The 20964-nt window shown below is 38.6% G+C and overlaps 2 protein-coding genes and 1 long non-coding RNA gene across 6 annotated transcripts in view; 2 read left to right on the top strand and 1 right to left on the bottom strand.

Annotated features, from left to right (window-relative positions):
* LOC124166770 (bifunctional glutamate/proline--tRNA ligase) overlaps nucleotides 1-9260 on the top strand; it is a 136770-nt gene extending 127510 nt beyond the window's left edge. For both annotated transcript variants that reach the window (XM_046544449.1, XM_046544450.1), the window contains exon 37: nucleotides 8667-9260. In XM_046544449.1, the coding sequence (XP_046400405.1) occupies nucleotides 8667-8835 (169 nt within the window). In that variant the 3' untranslated portion in view covers nucleotides 8836-9260. The remainder of the gene's footprint in view (nucleotides 1-8666) is intronic.
* Nucleotides 9261-12359: 3099 nt separating this feature from the next.
* On the bottom strand, nucleotides 12360-13579 carry LOC124166772. Its single transcript, XR_006866500.1, has 2 exons — nucleotides 13400-13579; nucleotides 12360-12618 (listed from the first exon to the last, which is right to left on the bottom strand). It is a non-coding gene; the product is annotated as an uncharacterized LOC124166772 (long non-coding RNA).
* A 67-nt stretch (nucleotides 13580-13646) lies between these two features.
* Nucleotides 13647-20964, top strand: part of LOC124167314 (MAP/microtubule affinity-regulating kinase 3-like) — a 227673-nt gene continuing 220355 nt past the window's right edge. The window contains exons 1-3 of one of the 3 annotated variants that reach the window (XM_046545285.1): nucleotides 13658-13754; nucleotides 14567-14638; nucleotides 14881-15734. Coding sequence is in view for 1 of the 3 variants with exons in the window: in XM_046545288.1 (XP_046401244.1) it covers nucleotides 15660-15734 (75 nt within the window). In the remaining 2 variants the exon portion in view is untranslated. Of the gene's footprint in view, nucleotides 13755-14566; nucleotides 14639-14880; nucleotides 15735-20964 lie in introns of all 3 variants that reach the window. The other 2 variants (XM_046545284.1, XM_046545288.1) reach the window with 2 other exon arrangements.

The following is a 20964-nucleotide window of genomic DNA, read 5'->3' as shown; positions in this document are numbered from 1 at the left end:
TCATTTAGGGTCTCTTGCTCTGATAATCATTTTCCTCGCATCAGTGTTTGTGTGCTCTGTAGATTACTGCGTTCATGTCTCAAAATCCAGAAAACCCCTACGCGGTAGAGTATCTCACCACGTCGTCAGACCGGCGTGATCGTCTTAATGCTCGCCAAACTTCCTTGAATGCTGTCGAGTCAAACGTAGGCTCAGCTAACTCTCTCGAGCAACACGAATCCATAGTCAACATGGATAACGCGGACGGTCTGCGTGTGGTACGTCAATTGATTGACGAAATTCCTACTTCGTCAAGTTCGTCTTCTAGTGTATGGTTTAGTTTTATTTGTAAAACCTCAGAGTTGCTAGATTTGGCTCTGACCTCTCAAACTCACTTATTTACTCTTTTACTATGTAAGCTGCCACCAAATTGTCGACCCTTCTGGCTGGGTGTTATTCGTAGGAATGCTTCCTGGGAGCAAACTATCTCCGAAATTTGGGACACTTTCGTCTCCAATCGCGAGCTTGACCGTTTGGTCTCTCAGAAGCTCAAAAGATTTCAATTCCCTAACGAAAACCCTCGTGATTTCTATTACTCTATCGTGTCTGCAAATAAGGCACTAGGTAAAAAGTTTACCGATCTCGAACTCGTGGAAGTCATTCTTGATGGTATCAATCCACTAACGCAGTCTGTTTTGCTCTTTTGTCAAAAGCCCACGAATTTGGTCGACTTGGAAAAAATGTTGATTCATGCCGCTAAAGCTCTTATGACACGAGCTGAGTACTCAAATTCTGTTTCCGAATCGCGCCCCACTGTTCAATTTCCTCGTTCTCCTCAATCCTCTACTCTTACATGCCATTACTGCCGAAAACGTGGTCACGTTGAGCGAGAATGTCGAAAGAAAATACGTGATTTGAACGCTCGAGACAGGCCGTCTCGGCCACAGCTGACTTTTGCTTGCGGTGACTCATTCCTCGGCCTTGCTCATATCCCAGTTCAAATTCAGGGCGTGCCTGGGGAAGCGTTGCTTGACACAGGGTCTACTCTGTCTTTGCTTGATGAACGATTTTGGAACAATATTAATAAATGCAGGCGAAGTCGTAGACAAGGCTGTTCAATTCCATTACATTCTATCGCTGGTGATAAAATTATACTTCGCACTCGAGTGACTTTACGTGTGAAAATTAAATCGTTGTCATGGCAACATCAGTTCTATGTGTGTTCTCTCCCGGTTCCGTGTCTTTTAGGACAGGATTTCATTATGAAGGCGTCTATTTCTATTCACCCGAATGGCTTTTCTTTTGCGTCGTCTCCGGATCGCGTATTTCCATTTCGTGAAAAACTGATAGAAGACGATTTGGATTCCACTATTTCTGAAAACGACGGTAGTGAGCATGATTTCAATTCGACTTGTGTGGCAAAATCCATGACCGATGACGAAAATAGTAATTTACGCCAAACTAATTCGCACTTGCTCGCTCGTGACGCTCCCGCTTCGCCGTTTGAACTTGAAAAACAAATGAGCAGCGTATTATCTCGTTTCTCCGATGTAGTCCGTCATTCTCACGGCGCGACCCACCTGTTACAGTATGAATTGGAGGTGACTGACAATCAGCCAATTCGCTCGTCCCCGTATTCTTTATCGCCACCGAAGTTACAAGCATTGAAAAGTCACTTGAAGAAACTGTTGGACGATAAAATTATCGAACCGTCTAATTCTCAATGGGCAAGCCCTGCGTTTCTAATTCCCAAAAAGGACGGATCTGATCGGTTGGTGGTCGATTATCGTAAGTTAAACAAGAAGGTAAAGGCGGATTGTTTCCCCACGCCCAATGTCGAAAATGCCTTCCAGTATTTGGGTAAGGCTAAATTCTTTTCTATTATCGATTTAAATTCTGCATTTCATCAAATTCCTCTCTCGTCAACGGCAAAGCAGTACACAGCTTTTATTACACCACTCGGTTTGTATCAATATACTAGGCTGCCATTCGGTCTAACGACTTCACCCCAAATTTTTTGTAGGTTGATGGATTTGGTATTGGGTGACCTTAAATATGCTTGTGTTTTTCCTTATATTGATGATCTGTGTATCTACTCGAGGGACTTTGAGCAACATCTGTTGGACGTGGAAGCAGTGCTATCCAAACTGAGGGTGGCAGGACTCACGGTACATCCTGACAAGTTAAAAATGGCCCAAACATCCATTGCATTCCTTGGCCACAGAATTTCTGAAGGGGCACTTATGGTGGACCCAGATCGCACTGCAGCAATCAGAGAGTTCCGCACTCCGAGATCGGTGAAGGAGGTGTCACGTTTTCTTGGTATGTCCTCTTTCTATTCTAAATTCATCCCTAACTTCGCCGAATTGTCATCACCGTTGACTCGCTTGAAACGGAAGGGTGCTGTTTTTCGTTGGGACGGTGAGCTGCAGGAAGCATTCCAAAAGTTAAAAGAGTGTTTAACTAATCCACCAGTACTATCTCTCCCTGACTTTGACAAAGAATTTCACTTGTATGCTGATGCCAGCCAAGTTGCCCTAGGGGCTGTGTTAAATCAATATTATGATGGTCATTTAAAGCCAGTTGCTTATGCTAGTAGGATGCTCAATGATCATGAAAAACGTCTGCCCTCTTATGAACTAGAATCTATGAGTTGTTGTTGGGCTGTTGAAAAATTCCGGTCATACGTCCAATTTAAACCTTTTCACTTGTATACTGATAATAATGCCTTGACTTGGCTATTCAAACATCCTAAGCAGCTAGGAAAGGTGGGGCGTATGGTCTTAAAGTTATCTGCTTTTCGCTTTGTCATTCACCATGTAAAAGGCAAGCAAAATAGTGTTGCCGATTGCTTATCTCGCCCCAATGAGTCTGATATGGCTTGCCAGAGCTCTCTCTTTCTGCATCATGTCCCTCTCTCTTTTGTAAATATTCGTGAGCACCAAATTTCTGATGCTGGTCTAAAGACCATTATTGAGGATTTATCTAGAGACCCAGAGTCACACCCGGGCTGGAAGTTAAAAAACCACCTTCTATGCCATGTCACAAACAGAGCTGAAAAGCCCAAAATTGTTGTACCGCCTGCTGTAAGGCCTATGTTGTTTAAATATTTTCATGACCTTCCTACCAGTGGCCACATGGGTATTGCCAAAACTTGTGAGAAAATTGGACGTCAGTTTTGGTGGCAAAATTGGAGGAAGGAAGTCACTGATATGGTCAAAAGATGTCACTCTTGTCAATTATCGAAGCCTTTAAATCGTCTCCCACAGGGGCAAATGTCTTCTGTTCTTTCAACTTACCCTTGGGAGAGAATTTATGTAGATTTTGTGGGTCCTTTGCCCCGCAGCAAGAATGGCAATGAGTATGCATTCACAATAATTGATGGATTCTCAAAATTCACTTTCATTGAACCCATCAGGAGTGCAAGTGCCTCCTTGGTTGTTAACCTTTTGACAAGGAAAATATTTCCCAAATTTGGATATCCAAAATTTCTTGTGTCAGACAATGGTTCTGCTTTTAAATCAAGGTTATTTCATGATACAATGTTTAAGCTTGGTGTTTCTCATGTTTGCACTTCACCATATTATCCGAAGGCAAACCAAGCAGAGAGGGTTCACAGAAATTTGAAATGTGCCCTCTCGTCTCTCTGTAATAATTCTCACAATAAATGGGAGGAATTTCTTCCTGATCTGTCTTTCTCGTTTAACTCAGCTCGTCATTCTAGTATTGGCCACTCTCCGGCTAAGGTGTTCTTGGGTCGTGAGTTGCCACACCCATTGAATAATGTCTGGGAAATTCCCCCTGAAATGTTTAATGATGGTACTGATACAAAAGATATGTCTTCATTTTGGTCTGAGGTACTAAGTAATTTGAAAAATGCACATCAGAGACAATCAGTAAGGTTCAATAAGATGCACAGTGATGTTCAATTCAAGGTGGGAGACCAGGTACTTCTCAAAACTCACCACTTGAGTTCCAAATTAAAAGGAAAAACTGCCAAGCTATATCCAAAATGGGAAGGCCCTTTCTCAATTGTTAAAATGCTTACTCCTGTAACAGTAGCTTTGAAGGTGTCATCAAAAGGGGAGAAAATTGCACATGTTTCTCATTTGAAGGCCTACTGTAATTAATCCAGTCTACTTGGCTAAAACTATCTGATGTTATTTCTACTGATTTCAATTTTTGTTACTGGCAACTTGTATTATTATATAAAAAAAACATATATTTGAGTGGTCTATTAATAATTTACTGAAAATATGAATAATATCTCAAATACTTTATGATAATAAGTGAATAATATAATGAATTTAGTATTCTCTACTCCGAAGTGGTGTGCAATTGGTATTGTGTAACCCATCTATATGTCGTCACATACACCAGATGTCACTTGCCAGTCACTCTTGACTGATTGCATTTTTTTTTCACAAATTTATGAGAGCATTCATTCTGTGAGTGGGAAAATTCACTGTTTGCCAATTGGTGAATTCATTATTTGCTATTTATGGGTGATGCCATTAAACCAAGTTTATTCATGGTCAATACTGCAGCCAACTCGCCAACCCAAGTTATTGGGGGCCTGATTTTGAAGTGATGGGAGCAACCCAGGGATGGTGTTAACCCAAGTTGGTTACTAACCCGAGTCAGCTGTTTGCTCGGGAAGATGATATTTGTTCATGGCTGATGGCCTGAACACCTGCAATGCCCAGAATGGGACCTGTTGCCACTGATGGAATTGAGATTCCTGGCACAGATGGCTTATGTCAAGCCACAGTTTGGCGTAGGGGGGTTGCGTTCCCATCGTCCGGTTGGCTTGCCTTCCGCAGTCAGCACCCAGCAGTATTCTGGCTGGTATTTTGGGGGGATTTATGGGGTTATCCTGTCTGTCGACAGAAGAATTCTAAATATGAATTATTGAAATACTGAATACTTGAATTGTTGAATAAGGCTGTTTGTATAATTGACCATTTAACCTCAGCCATTGACTTGTTTTTATTCCCCTGTTTGTGAGCTTCTCAGTAAAGCTCATTTAAATTCTTGTCCCACATTTAGCTGAATGCTCTCTGTCTTTCGATTCTTGAACATGCAAAATTACTTCTTTCACGTTTTTTCAAACCCAGTATGGCACTGGCTAAGTAATATTTAGAGCATTTTGCTGGATGATTTTATTCAAATTGTTTATATTTTGCTTGTAATGCAATTATTTATCTGGTGTCTACGACATATAGTGGGCAATTGTGTTTTCTCTGATCCACATGTGGTTAAGCAGTGGACAAAAGACTTAATGTCATTTGTAAATGGTAAGATGCACTCTTCATCTCTCTCTGCCTCCTACTTGGTTCACGACTGATGGGTACCATCTCATCTAGTTTCTCGATGGTTACCTTGTGTAAATTTTCAGTGATTTATTTATACTGCATCACTACTTTTGAATTCTTTATATTCTCACCCTTGCATCCATGTTATCATGGGGAGTTTATGATGTCTATGCTTTTTGATGTCTGGTATAGTGAACCTTAGTTTTTCATGCTTTGGCCTAATCAAGTAAAAAGGGTTATGGTTCATCCTAATTAGTTTGTCTCACTGAGACGGAAGAAAAGTTGATAATTGTGTTAAGTCTCTTGTTCCAGTGAATATTTTCTTTGAATTCTTATCCAAAATGTTTGTAAGACGGTAAGTGTGGATCAGAAAAGATCTCCTTAATGGAGCAACAAAAGAAAAGAAAAAATGTTATAACAATTAATGAAAAAAAAAAAAAAAATAATAAAAAAATATGTATATTCAACAAAATTGGTTTAAAAAATGAAAGAAATAAAATATGAATGAATGAAAAAAAAAAATACAACAAAAAATATAAGAAAATATCATTACAAAGATTGAATTATAAAAAAAAAAATAATAATATAACAAGGTCCACACTCGTCTATCCTATTTTCTATCTATTATGCAATGATTTATCACTAATGTTATTGTTAGATTTGTTTGATCTGTCGTGATTATTGAAGTCTGTGACAATATTAAGGACTTCTCTAAAAGTCAGAAGTTGATTATTTCCTTATCATGTATCTTTGTTGTTTGCCAAAGCAGTATATTGTGTAAAATTAGGCAGAGATGGAGGCATCTAAATAATATGTATGTTAAGGGTTTCTTGGTAATTTCTAAACTATCGTTTCTCTGATAATGAATGATTACGTTGCCAATATTGTATCATGAGTGCAACGATAGTAATGCTAATAATAATGTCTGTTGAACAATTAATATTTGCTGATTAACTTATGGGAACACTACAATAATGTAATATGCTATATCGAGGGGTTTGGATTGGTCAGAAATAAATGTTTTTTCAATATTATTAATTCACTTATTTGCTTATTGTTCAGGGGAAGCTCTTTATTGGAAGGGATATCTGTTCTGGGTGAAAAAGTCTCACCCCCATCTTTAGTTCATTTTGTTCAAAACACATCAGTGGGTGGATGTGCCATAATGGGCACTTTCTCAATCCCTCCGAGACTCAACCCCTCTGAGACTCGACCCCTCTGAGACTTGACCCCTCTGAGACTTGACCCCTCTGAGACTTGACCCCTCTGAGACTTCACCACGAGGAGACGATTCGCGAGCTCCTGAGTACCAGTCTCGCGAAGCTCCAGAGTACGTCGTGCCTGGCTGATCCACGCGGGCCGCTGATACTCGCGTTCTGTGAACTGCTCACAATTTATAGTGAATTCACCAACGGTGTCGACCTCTTTACGGCATGTGTGAACTTCAATTACCCTCCGCCACCGTTTACCCAATTGTATGGTGAATCGTCAGCCTGAAACCTGTTTCCCCTCCTCTGCCTACACCTCCCCTCTCACGCCTGCTTCGAGCGCCGCTGCGATCTTGCAAGCCGCCTGTCTCTCTCTCTCTGCTACTGACCTCAGACAAGGAAGGAACTCTCGCTCTCGGGCCCGGCTTCTTCCCATCGGCAAGAGTACATTATCCTCAGGCAATTTAGTATTTTATGTATTGTGCTCCTAAAGCTTACTTGGTTATTAAATGTATTATTACTGTTGGAAATCAACCATATTGTTTGTTAATTTTTTACTCCTAACCACCTATATTCTCGTCAATTCATTCTCGCGACGTGTGTGCGTTGCATGGTACAGCAATCTTAATTTCATGATGAATCTATAATTGGTACTGTTACCTTAAATTTATATTAGTAATGGTCAAATCAATCGAATTCTTAATTTTTCAGTGTAAACCTCTCGAATACATGTACTCTATTTCAAATATTGAGAATAAAGGGATCGCCTCGCACTCACTGCTACTTTTTTGAAAACCGATTAAAAAGCACGCGAAGTGATTGAATAATACGAATTGAGGCTTCCTAAATGTGGTCTATTGCCCGCGATTTGAATTTCAGTTGAAGAAATCAGCACCATTTTGAAGTATGCGAAGGTAGAATGAAGATAACGCATGCAGACTTGCTTCAATTTCCATGCCCCTAGGATGATGCAACGTGCGCATCACCTCCGAAGAATGAACTCCCGATCAACGAAATGGCAAAATTTCGGTCCCTTGAGTTTCATTTAAGAGAGGTTTCACTGTATTGTCAATGGTTTTTGCAAAGAAGACTTTTGTTGCACACACCAATTTTTTTTATTTTGAAATGAATTCTTTGTTTTTTATGTGCATAAGCAATTTTGAAGTGTAATTTTAGCATTACTGTGATGGACTTCTGGTGTTAAAGTCTTAGTACCTTGCGTTTACTAACACTGTTATTATCAATGAATTCTGTTATGCTTAAAAAATGATAGTTATTCCTGTGTAAGTTAATGAAAATAAAAAACAACATTGGTTAAAAAAAAAACTGCTATTCCAATGTGGACTAATGGTAAGAAAACGTTAGAGGGTGGAGTGGAGTAACTGTGGTAATAGCCAAGTGCCCCGTTGAGTTACGTCCCAAATAGGAGGGACGAGAATATCGGTATAGCTCCACTCCAAAAATGAGCTCTGTAGAGAGCGGTTTATAACATTCTCACACCACTCGTAGCATGGAAAAATTTTTCCCCTTGTAGACACTTTTAGCAGGAAAGTGTTCACCTTAGTTTTCAATTGAAAAAGTACAAAAATAATAGCTCTACAACAAAAGGGTGGAAAAAATATCACAAATTCTTAACTTTAGGTGTTATATTTTGGCAATTTACTGGGATGTATAGAAGATACATCATATGTATTCTTCATCACAAATATGTGTTAATGGATTCTGCTCCAAACACCGGACGGAAATTGTCATTTTCCTTGCCCTCGGTCAAAGCATGTGAATTTTGTGTTATAAAATTTTCTCACTTTTTGGTTGTGCACGTAAGTGCAATTGTGGGCCCCCCAGAAAGCAGCATTTATGCCCCTCAATCTTATCTGTCCCATTTTCATAGTTGTTGAATCTATTGCAACAACAGTATAGATTTAAAATTATTTGAAAAATTTGAAGATGAGTGATATTCACAATTTTGGTGACATTTAAGAATAGAAATACATATGCATTCTTAATAGTTCAACAGCTCATTAACAATGTTTTAGCCATTTAAAGTGCACATGTAGTTGGTATTTTTAGAATTCCCCCCAAAATTTTCTTTCATGGTGGAACCCTGCATGTGAGCGACTCCATATTGGTTCGCTCATCACCACTTGTGGTTATTTCTTTTCAGGGATGATAGTGGGCAAGAAGCAGCTGAGTCCGGTGCTCCGTCCATGGGTGCCAAAAGCCTTTGTATACCCTTTGATCAGCCAAGTGAAATCAAGGTTGAGGATAAGTGCATCAATCCCAGCTGCTCCAAGCCACCAAAATTCTTTACATTATTTGGTCGCAGTTATTGAAATGGTTACCACCTCTTGGCCATTCCTTAGAACTTCTTGTCTTTAAATGTAATATCAAGGACTAGTGCTAAAAATGAATGGGCCTCTTAACCATTTTCGTGGTGTTTCGGTTGTTATAGTGTTTTTTTTTATGCAAGTGGAAAGATAACCATGCAACCAAGGAGACTAATTGTGGCCAAGTGTCCATTTAAGCATTCATCTTCCTGTGACAAATTACATGCCAAATGTTTAACAAAATAATGTATTTTCTTTAACAAGGTTTTATTTTGTTTTGATTACAATTTTTTCAGTCCTGAATTTCATTATCAGCAAAAAAAAGGTTTTATTTATTTATGTTTTTTTGCATCGAGGATTAGAGTGGATACAACAGTCCTGTGTCCTACAAATGTACAGCTGGGTGCTGAAAATAAATGAGGGTGAATGTACTTTTAAGTTTCTTTTAACTGTAAATACCCTGGCAGATATTAACACTCTTCTCAAGTTATTTTATTCTAGATATTCATCAGTAATCTTTGGATTGTTTTTATGCTGCTCTATAACCATCTATCTGTTGAGGCACAGGTTTTTCTTGAAAAAAGTTTTCAGTTAAAATAATCTTTCACATAAATGTTTTTCAAATAGATGGAAATATTACACGTACTATATAGGCATAGACTATTGGCAGCATCATAACTATGGATATGAACATTTTCAAATCAAACTGTACCTGTAATTGGCACTTGAGAGAATTTGGTGCCCCCTAACTGTCAGTTATATCAGTTGCCTCCTCATTCAGCTCCTATCATCAATTGACAAAGTTTGTTGTTATAAATCAGAAGATCAATTTACTCATTAGCAAAATAATCTTGTCAATTTTAATTTAGCTTGACAAAATAATTCAGGAGACTTAAGTAACTGGTAATGTACAATAAGGAAATACACTTGGGAATCATAAAAACTTGCAGATTTGCTGGACACTGCCTGCAAATCTTCTTTCCTTCATTTGTGGTGTGATTAAATCAAAATACATGAATTCCTGCAGAAAACTGCTGGATGGAATCCTAATATTTTTTCTAAATTGTACCAGCAGTGGTAAGTTCATGGCTACCATTTCTCAAGACTATCGACGTAACTTGACAGATTTCTGCTGGGCACCATCCAGAGGCATGTCTTCTAACGAGTCTTATGTCCCTTAGAGATTATGTTATCCATTATAAGTGTCTCCAAGGCAAAAATGTTGCAGTACAAACTGTAAGCCTCAGGTCCTGGTTACACAGTACAAGTTGATGTATAAATGTATGAACGGGAAAATTCACCATGCAGCTACCCCAAAATGCAAGAGCAGAAAGTAGAATCTGTTCTAATTTGGTCCATGCATTCCTACATGTTCCGGTCCCCCAATTTCGTGCATTAACTTGTATGTGTTAATGTAAGGTGTAACCATGCCTTTACTGAAGTCCCTGAAATGTTGCTTTTAAATTTAGGTGTATTGGAGTCAAAGGGCAAGACCATTTTGAATGATGACAGAGTTAATGGAATAATAATAGTAACAAGGAGCGTAACGAGTTATTTTGAATGATATCTTCCTGTCAAATGAATTCTCAAACGGCCCGTAATGTGAAACAAATATGAACTCACCTGCTACCTCTTATACTGCAAGTGCTTGGAACATATTGCCTATCTTCACCAAGGATTTTCTTAATCTAAGTAAAATTAATTCTGTGATAAACAGCTAAGGAAGTACTCTTGATCTCTGTTTTACAGATGTAGCTAATGCCACCATTGATAAATCAATCCCTCTCCCTCTGATGCTGCCTATCATCACACACATTTAATGTGCTCATTTTCTGTGGATCATTTACTTTCCTATAACTCCAACTTTCCCCATTCTCATGAATTGTACCCTGGTGATAATGTAAACCCTGGTTTTGACTTCTCAAAATGTGATTACACCTCGCGAAGTAAATTTATTGATACAAACTGGCCAACTATATTTTGTACTAAGCCAGTACATGAGGCTTTCACAATTTTTTACTCCATTATGTGCCTAAAATATATTTTGGTAATAATTCTTATCCTAAATGGTATTCTAATGAACTTAAATCACTAACAAAGTGCAAGAAAACATTTCATAGTATATATAAAAGTACTAGATTAATCACTGAGTACACCAGTTTCTCAACCTGTAGGGCAGAATGCAAAAGATTGTTATCACTCATTCATGAACAAACTTTCCTCTGATTTACTGGGAAATATCAAGTCTTTCTGGAACCATGTCAACTCCTCACGCAAAGATAATTTACTACCATAAAGAATGTTTCTTAATGACAAAGTAGGTGAAGATCATTTGACAATTGCTGATCTCTTTGCTGGTCATTTCTCGAGTGTCTACACCAAAGATTACCCTAATGTAGCAGTAGTCTTGTAAGTTCCCTTTAGAAATTAATTTTTGCTCCTTATCAGTATCTGCCAATGAAATCGTTGGTAAATTAAAAAGTCTTGATGTAAATAAAGGTAGTGGTCTTGACAAAATTCCTCCATCAGTATTGAAAAATTGTTGCTCTGCTTTGCCTTATCCTTTTTATATTCTCTTCAATTTATCATTTAAATAGAGTACCTTCCCAGATTACCTAGAATCAAGTTACATAGTTCCAATTAACAAGACAAATGATAAATGTGATATATCTAATTACCGTCCCATTGCGATTCAGTGTGCTATAGCTAAATTGTTGGAAAGCCTTGTAGTTGACAGATTGGCACCATTATTAAAAAATGTATTGGTGCCAGAACAGCATGGTTTCAGGCAAGGCGTGTAAACTGCAACTAACTTATTGATGTTCACAGAGTACCTCATTGAAGGACTTGGCAGCGGCTACCAAATCCATACCATTTATACTGATTTTGCAAAAGCTTTTGATAAAGTGAATCATTCCATTCTATTAAATAAATTGAGTTCATTGGGTAAAAATGGAATGATATGGAGATGGCTCCAAAGCTACATTCCACATTTAATATATGCCGATGACATTAAAATATTTACCGTAGTGAAGAACCCACAGGAATGTCTATTGAAAATTAGTGATTGGTGTGCTCAAAATTTAATAATCATAAATATAAATAAAATCTAGTGCAATCACCTTCCATCCTAAAAAATCTCCCATTCCATCAATGGTGAAGTTATCCTGAGAATGGATGTAATTACGGACTTAGGGGTAGTTATTGATGAACGCTTTACTTTTAGTTACCATATCTCATCTCTTGTTAGCAAGTCTTTTCGTACGTAGGCTTTATTAATAGGATTACAAATGCATTTTAAAGACATTAATATGTTAAGAAACTTATCTATTTCATTAGTCCCTCCCATTTTAGAGTATGATTCCATTGTTTGGAACCCACATTATAAAATTTATATTAAATGCTTAGAAAAAGTGCAAAAGAAAATTTTAAGAATTGTAAATTATAATGCTGGATTTTCAACACATGATGTCCCATTAGCAGAAACAATGAAAGAAGCACAAAATTATTATATGTTAAATACTGCAGTAGAGATTTCACTTTTCATTTCATTTATTCACGGGAAACCCCATTAACAATAGTCGTACAAATAATTTCACAGACAATAGAAAATAATGAACACACGTACAATAAACCCATAATTATAAAATTTAAAAAATCTAAACAAAATTGCACACAAATGGATAAAGTATGTAGGTAGATACAATATATAAATTTTAAGGTAATAATATCTTCTCCTAGTAGAATTTTTAAATTGATTTCATCCCTGCCACAAGTTGACTTTGAAATCTAGAAAGAGACATGGAGAAATGAAAACTTTGCCCGAGATTGTTAAAATTCCTCATCATTCTGGATAGTGGGGAGTTAAAGGCATAATTATTTCTGTGGTAATTGACAAGAAATGGGTGAGGATTTCTAGATTTTTTAATTCACCAATAGCCAGGATCCCTCGACTATATAATTCCGTTATTGGCAATATTGATTAACATTCCATATTTAAGAAGTGTATTTTATTATCGTCGAATACTGCCTGACCTCAAGTTATTTGAGCAATATCTTTCGTTTTAATATAACTCATAATTTTGGTTCTCCTTTTCTCGTGTAATACTTATTAATTTAAGAATATTTTATAATATATTAAGATTTATATTGGAAGAATTGTACATGCTAAATTGTGTACATGCCCGTAATAATTATAATTAATGGTCATTATGAACAGGATCTCAAGAGTGAACAACTAACGAATTAACGCACAAACATTCAGGATGAAAATGTAATATCAAAGATATGCACGAAATAACCAAAGTACCAATGAATGTAAGCTGAACAACATTCCAGAAATCTACCACAAAATATCAAAGCTATCTTTAAACGACTAGACAGAAATCCATCCAACACCTGCTAGCAATTAAAAACAGAGTTATCGAACGGCTTCAATTCAATTAAATGTCATGATAATCGAGGTATTAATATTGGAATTACTTCTCATAAAAATTTACCCACTGAACCGTCATGTGAAGTATTATATTCTACGACAGAAGTTATTTTTTACGGTAACGTAAGTACCCACTCAGACTATCATGGATCGGAAACACAATTTATTCCAGGATAATATTTCAATATCGTCTCACTTTTCTTCTAGCTCCATTTAAAACTACTTCTACTTTCGAGAGCAAATAATTTATCACACACTTCACGAGTGATGAGAGTACAAGAGTACCGTCATACAGTCCTTCGGTCACCATCGTCACTCATGACGTCAAAGACTTCAATGGCCAATCGGAGGTAGATTTCGCGAGTTGCGCACTGGCTCGATTCGCCGCTAGGGAGAATAATCGGCCATCTTGGAATCAAGTCAGTGATGAGTTGAGTTGGAGTTGTAGGATTTTACAGCCGAATATCTGAAACTTCAGTGGTATTGAGGGGTTAGTAATCACTTTAAGTTTAGCTTTTTCGTGTAATATCTCTCTTGTGTGTATATATTTGTATTATTGGCCTGAATGCCCTTTCTAAACTACCTGGTTAGTTACAGTTAGGTTACGTTTTCGTCTAATTTGAAGAGTTAGTTATTGTTTTAGTTTAGTTTGTAGTATCAGAAGAAGGAGAATTTTTGGAATTATTATGGGCATACGTTTATATTTTGGCACAGTGTGTCCTCTTGGTAAGGTTTGTGTTAAAGCGTTCTCTTGATGAGTGATGCTTTTCCATTGGTTACATGTAGAAATTGAGGTCCACATCAGCCTCAATATTCACCGGTAATGATCTATTATAAAGTACCCGAATGAAATGTAGGCTTTAATTATTCTTTTGTATACTATTTGATTTGATATTGCTGCTGCATGACTATTAACAGAGATGTTCCATGGGATGAGAGTCCTGTTGTAGGCATGTTTCAAATCGAATGTGTTGATACCTCTATGACACTTGTACTCCCGTAATGGCTTTTCACTATTTGTGGCTGCTATTTCAAGACATATTTATTAAGGGCTTTTCCTATTCAGGCAATATTTCATTGGTATGGGAATGGGGTGATGGTGCAATCTGTTTTATTCGTTCCCCTCGTGTATTTCTCGTAGCATAATCGTCTGTGCTTGACGTCGAGGTTTTGTGAATTCATTTAAATTTATTTTGCGATGGTGTGATTTTTGTTTTACAAACGCAGTCACCTCTTAAGTTGTATTTTAATGTATTTGTTGTTCTCTATTTCTCTTTTCATGGAAATGCGGGTATGTACAAGAATTTTGTCACCGTCGATATGAATCCTAATTCTCTTTTGTCTTCGTCTATGATTTACGTTTTCTCATTATGTGTAAGGATTATTTCTGTACTTCATTATTTATTGCAATATCGGGGTGATCACTTATTATTATAAATAGTCAATGCTCTATCCTAAGGATTTAAAAGTGTGCTAATGAGTTAATATTATTGTTAATGAGTGTATTTTGGTATTTACGCAATGGTGAACTTAACCATGATTGGGGTGGTGGAACATGATTGGTCCATATTGGTCTCAATTCCAACTTCCTAAACAATTGTCCATTCTATTCACAGATGTGAGAGGCCAACGTGCCTCGCACTAGCAGCGCCTTGCTCTTTGTTTTCGGAGGGAGCCAAGTAGAGAGAGGAAGGAACAAATGTCAAGTGAAACTGTTGCGGATGATATCCCACGTGAGGCATTGCCGGTCCCCCGCCAGAACTGTGAAGCAAATCGCATACATTTTCGACTCCCACCGGTTGGCGGGGGAATCCTGTGACTCCCGTTTGCATGAAGGTAGAAGAATTTAAAACATTACAAGCCTACCTAAGGGTACCGTGATTCGCATTCACACTCGGTCGATCACCAACTCAAGAAAGTTATTTGCTGGCAAAGCTTTTTTCTGTTGAGTGTTTGTTAAAACCATTTGTAAGTGGGACTATCTAGTGTGCTGTGTTGAGGCTTGTTTTTAGTTTGTAGCATCACTCCTGATATACGCAGTGACAGCGCTGAAATCTAAGGTCCAGTGGTTGCTCTTACGGAATCTGTTCTCTACCGCAACATCACTCATTGGTGCTACGCAACGGACAGTGCTGTATGTGGTTTAAGTAAAACGTACTTGGTGGTTATATCCCCCATATCATCTCATGCCCAAACGCGTCGTAACTTCCTGGCCGCCCAGAAAAGGCAGGAAAAGCTTTCAGCCCTCCTCACCTGGAGTCACCTGTCACGCATGTGGGAACATTGCCTTAAGGCAGGATCCCAGGATCCAGCCACGACCCCCTAGTGGCCGCTGTCATTGCCAGAAGTTCAATTTCCACTGTGACCTCGACTGGTGCTCCCTTCTGGGAGCATAATGTCCGCAAGCATGCGCACCACTCTGCAGACAGTTCCGGAGTCTCTCCCAGCCGATCATGTCAGCAATGCGAAGGTAGGTACTTCCTTCAAGTTCCTCTTCTTCAAACTTATCATTTTCTCACCATCGGAATCCTGGCTGTTTATGTATTTAGCAGTCCGCGAACAATGCTTTGGTTTCCAGATTGCTGCTGCTAGCATGCTGGTCACTAATGTTTGATTGGAGTCATCATCCGGTATTTCACCGTTAGTAGCTTTTATTTTAACAGGCCATCATGGTAAAATGTATAAATCAACTACTGTCTCATGAATCAATGTGAAGTTTTTCTGCACCAAATATGGGGCAGCGACATTTGAACATAATTATCTATTTTGCTCCTGGTTGGCAGCATGTGTTGATTACTATCATTTTTCAAGTCTAATTGACGTACAGAATTTTATAATGTCATGATACATAATTGTTTTAATTTCGTATATATACCACGAAACAGTGTCGTCGGTGTTATCGATGCATGTGTCATTGTTTTTTTTTCTTGATGCATTTTCGTTCGTGGGGACTGTAATCCTCTGTTCTTTTTAATGTGTTGTCGCTCATTTTTAGATTTTTTCATCCTTGGGATTAAGTTTTTTGGCGGAATTTCCATTTTCTGGTCGTGTCGTATTCAGTGTATTAGTTGAGTATTTTATAATTATGTTGTTATTTTATCGGTGTTTATTGTGGGACAATATATCTGCCAGTCTAAATTGTTTGCTTCGTATATTTGTGTCCTCGACGTTTTCAGTGATGCAAAATGGGTTTAACTAGAACTGAAATCGCTCATAATTGTTGGTAATTTGTTATACCGAGATTGATGACCAATATTGTTATTGGCGAAAAATTAGTGCATGTAGTGGCACGGGTTAGTGCTAGGTACTACAGTGCACTTGGAGGATTTAATTCATCAGTAATGGCGCCCTAGATCACAATAAATTAGTTTGGAAAATCATTAGAATTGCTATTTCTCGCATTCTATCGCGTGTGTTACTTTAAATTACCCCTGCACCCTACGTAACGTGCATTTCTCACTCTTTAAAACTAAAAGCACGGTGAAGTAAGGCACGTTTTAAGTCTTTGACCTCGTTTTCCAGCCCTACTGCCTTATTCCTTGTCGATTATTTACTAACCGAACATTTATCGTTTTCTTTCCATTAATTCACTGCTCTGGGTTTGAGGCCGTTTTAAACGGGGTACTTAATTGCGAAGGTTAGAACTGCACTAATTTCTCATGGCGCGAAATTCCGCGAATTCACGAAAGAAATTAGAAATTACTATTTTGCCATCTCACGTTCATGTAATCTCGCATGTGTTTTTGCAGTTCACCGATTTACACTACGCAATTTTGACTGCGCCTTCGTACACACGTCAGATTTTGCAAGTCCGTGCCCCGTGTAAAACGGCCTCACGCATATCCATTCACCAGCGATCGAAATTGAGATAATTTATGCCCGTATTAGGGTCGTACCATCGTGAAGTTCCTGAGGGTGGGTCTGTTGGTTTGGGATATCAGTTTGAAATTTTCCTCAGATTTATTGCCGATATGCCCTCGTGGGCTGTGCTGTTTTGGTGACCACGGTGGAAGACATAGGGTCATGCTTCCTTCTCATTTTAAATTGGGTCCATCCCCCCTTTTCTGTATGCAGTCAACTATGATGTTTCGAGCCAATTTTCGGTGTAGCATTTTCTCCTGCTGCCCTGGTGAGCTTCCAATTTGATACTTGTGGAAGCCTGTGTGCCAACTGTTCAACATGGGATTTTTTTAGCCTCAGGTGTCTCTCGTTGCTGTGGGAGTTAGTCACGGAAGGCGTGGCTGTTCTCGCGTTGCTCGTGACTGAAGTGCACTTGCCATGCTCTGCTATTGTATTGCTGCCTTGTGTTTTTGTGTTTTTCCATTTGATAAAGTCATATGTATTTAGACTTTCGCCTAGTTAAGAGTTCTTCCCTATGGACGGATTTAGAAGAGGAGTGAGAGGCAGGCGGTGGGCGGTGATGTCTTGTTCGCGCCCGCGGGCTCAGATAGTACACACTAACAATAAGTAGTGCCTATTGGTGGCCGGTTGGCATATTTGTCCTTGCTTGTCGTGCCCTAGGTTAGGTAGTTCTTGACCCGGGAGCAATTTGAATTCGCCCCAGTTCGTTTGGCAGGTGTCGCTTTGTTTTTTGAACGCTATTTCGCTTGCGCTTTCGTCTTGTTGGTTTCTTCCTCATTTCCGGTGCTGGAGTGGGTGCTTGCCTGCCCGTGGAGTCTTTGTCGGTGGTTATTTAACAGAAACAGTGCGGCGTGAGATTTCTTTCGTCCGTATTTGGGCCTATAGCGTAAACCATTCACACTGCCTCCGCCGCCGGTTGTTGACCTTGAGTTGGTATGATTCAGACGCTGTGGCTGTCATAGGTGCGGGCCTTGCTTCTCGTCCGCCACTAACTACCAAGTGACCACTCGCTCTCTCTTGATGGTGAGGGGGCCTTCGTTTCTATCCTGTATGTGTGTGCCCCTTTATATGTATATATGCGACCGTCAATGTCATGTAGTTTGGTATTTCGTGTCTACCAATTTGTTGCCTGTGCCTCGCGGTTTTTTCCTCTTGGGCCATATCGTCTGCTCTTTTCCATATCTTGCGCCATCTGGTTTTTCATATTTGTAATACTTCAATCGAATTCACCACCGACTCGTGCAATTAAATTTCTCTTAACCCTCTCCGCCTTGGTTTTGCAGGATCGATCTTCATTTTTTTCCAAATTCTTTATTGAATATTTTACTTTGGCGAATTAGTGTTGACTCATGAATTTTGCTGTTCAGGCATGGATAGTGATATTTCTTTTAATTTATGAGCCATGCTCTTAAATCATCTTCTTTCTTTTAACTGTGTGTACTCTTGGCCGAGTTACTTAGAGTTCAATAAATTTGCTTGATCTTTCACCCTAGACATGTTCTTTAATCATTTCCTCTTCACTCGTACGAATATCAATCCCATTATATCGTGCAACGCATGCAGAAGTGACGTATGCCTTGATCTTTTGGAATTATATTGAGTTACTCTCACTTTCGCACTCATTTTCGGTTTTCAGGCAGTTCGGATGCATATTATTTTTGCAATTTCAACTCTTCACTCATCGCTTGAACTTCTTTCCGTACCTGGCCGTTGATTTACTCAGAACATTTTACGTTTCCTGTGTGATGTGAATGGTTTCGCCCCACCAAAATAAGCATCTTTGACTTTAACATTGCATCGTTCGACGAAGCTATTTAGACCCTGAATTTCTGCTGTGGATAGCCTAATTATGCGTCCCTGTTTCACATCAATTCTCCTTCGTCCTCGCCTACCAAACCGAAGGTCACTGGTTGGAGTCCCGCTTGGATAGGGGTGGTTATTAATATTTGGAATACTTTATTAAAATTCTTGTGGTTAGGGGAAACTGTTAGTTTCGGAGAAAATATTATTATTGTACCTACATAATAGCTTGCGGTGAGCCAGCCCATGGTTGGGGCTAGAGAATGTTGTTGTAACAACGAAACGTGTCGCGATGAACGAAATTCAGTGGATATTTAGAAAATTCTTATTTAACGAACACCTCCTGGGTGTTTTGGAGGGGGAGGCTTGCTCACTGTGTGTGGTCATTTGAGAATGCAATACCTATGTCCTCTGCTACGAGTTGTAGTGTCCGCTGGGTGGAAGCATTGGCCTCATTCAACTGATGAAGCATAACTGTGTGGGTGATCCGTTTGCTTGGTGATCGTAGGTCAAGAAATAGCTATTAAGGGATTGCGTACTCCAATGTGGGACGTGATTTTCATGGAGTCCTTTTGTATATGGGGGTGTGATTACTTTGAACTTTCACCTATTTCTTTTCTAAAAGGATCTGTTCTTTCCACGCTATTCCAATAAAATGTGATTATCAAGTGTTTATGAATGTGAGATCAAGATCGCTGGCCGCTGTTCCGTTAAACCATGTTTACTACCACCAGCCAGTTGACAATACAATGAATATTTTGAGCATTTGTTTGGGTTGTGAGTGCAGTGTATATTTGCGTTAGCAGAAACTTAAATACTCAAACAATTTAAATCATTTACCAACATCTCCAGAACAAGTCTTCATTTCATTTGGTTATTACGATGCGTGCGTGCGTGGATACGGTAACGGATTCAGCTGTTGGACTAAGGCTGCTATTCTGAATAAGGGGTGTAATAAATAGCAGGTGCTATTCCGCGGGTCATTATTACACCGACTCTGTATTCAGAATGAAGGGGCGTAATAATTTTCTTCGGAATAGCTAAGTGCTATTTCTTGCGCGAGCTATTTCGAAGCTCCGCCTCTTCCCGTATGAAAAACTTTCTGAACAGTTCTCGCATCCAACGGGGGAGAGGAGAGTTTATATATTTTCCGGTTTTCTACGGAATATTGATTTGAATGTATAAGAAATGGCTCTTTTTACTTTTAAAAATTTCAATAAAACCATGGATGCATGTAATACGGTTTTGAAATCTCATTCAGGAAATCAGCTGATCGTTGTTGGGTTTGGATAGATTTCACAATGGCTGCGTACAGGTGGGTTAGGTCATTGATTTGTAGTGATAATAATGATTTATTGGGAATAAATAATGAACATGTTACCTATATCAGTTCGTTTATCCTACGCAAGGTATATACTATACGAAGTAATCATTGAAAGCTAAATATGTTTGAAGAACTTCGTAATTCTGTTAGGCTTCGAAGTCTTTTTATTTTTTGCATGTCAAAATAAATATGCATCAATATTTATTGCATTTCTCGTGACGATATAGCTTTACTGGATCAACTAGAAGCTTTCGTTTCTAACGCTAGCGTTATATTACATGACTCCCTAATTTCAGTGTTCATTTTATGTTTAGGAAATGAAGTAGGTGGCAACGTCACAACTGTATTTTCATGTATTATGATGGAATACTCTCGATATTTCAGCAACAGATGAAAAAGAAGAGGGTGAGGTGATGGTGAATTTGATGATGGATGGAACAGCTGTGAAAAAGTGAATCTAACAAAAGTGAATCGTGTGGAAAGTGGTGTTGTGTCACATATTACTGTTTTCGTATCAGCTGATTTTAATATTCCCACTGAAAATTTTGATAGACCCTCAATTTGCCGATTAACTGAATCTTAATTGTGTGAAAAATTTTCTTGCTTCTAGAGGCAACAATTTGTATTGAAGTCCACATGGTAAATATTGCATTGTGTTGTTCATGGATATTGCATTTAACGTTTGTGTTGAATCATATATGTTCGGAAACTTCAT

The sequence above is a fragment of the Ischnura elegans genome, chromosome 10 (genome assembly GCF_921293095.1).
Source record: "Ischnura elegans chromosome 10, ioIscEleg1.1, whole genome shotgun sequence".
NCBI classification, from domain to species: Eukaryota; Metazoa; Arthropoda; class Insecta; order Odonata; family Coenagrionidae; genus Ischnura; species Ischnura elegans.
This window is presented reverse-complemented; position numbering and strand designations above follow the sequence as displayed.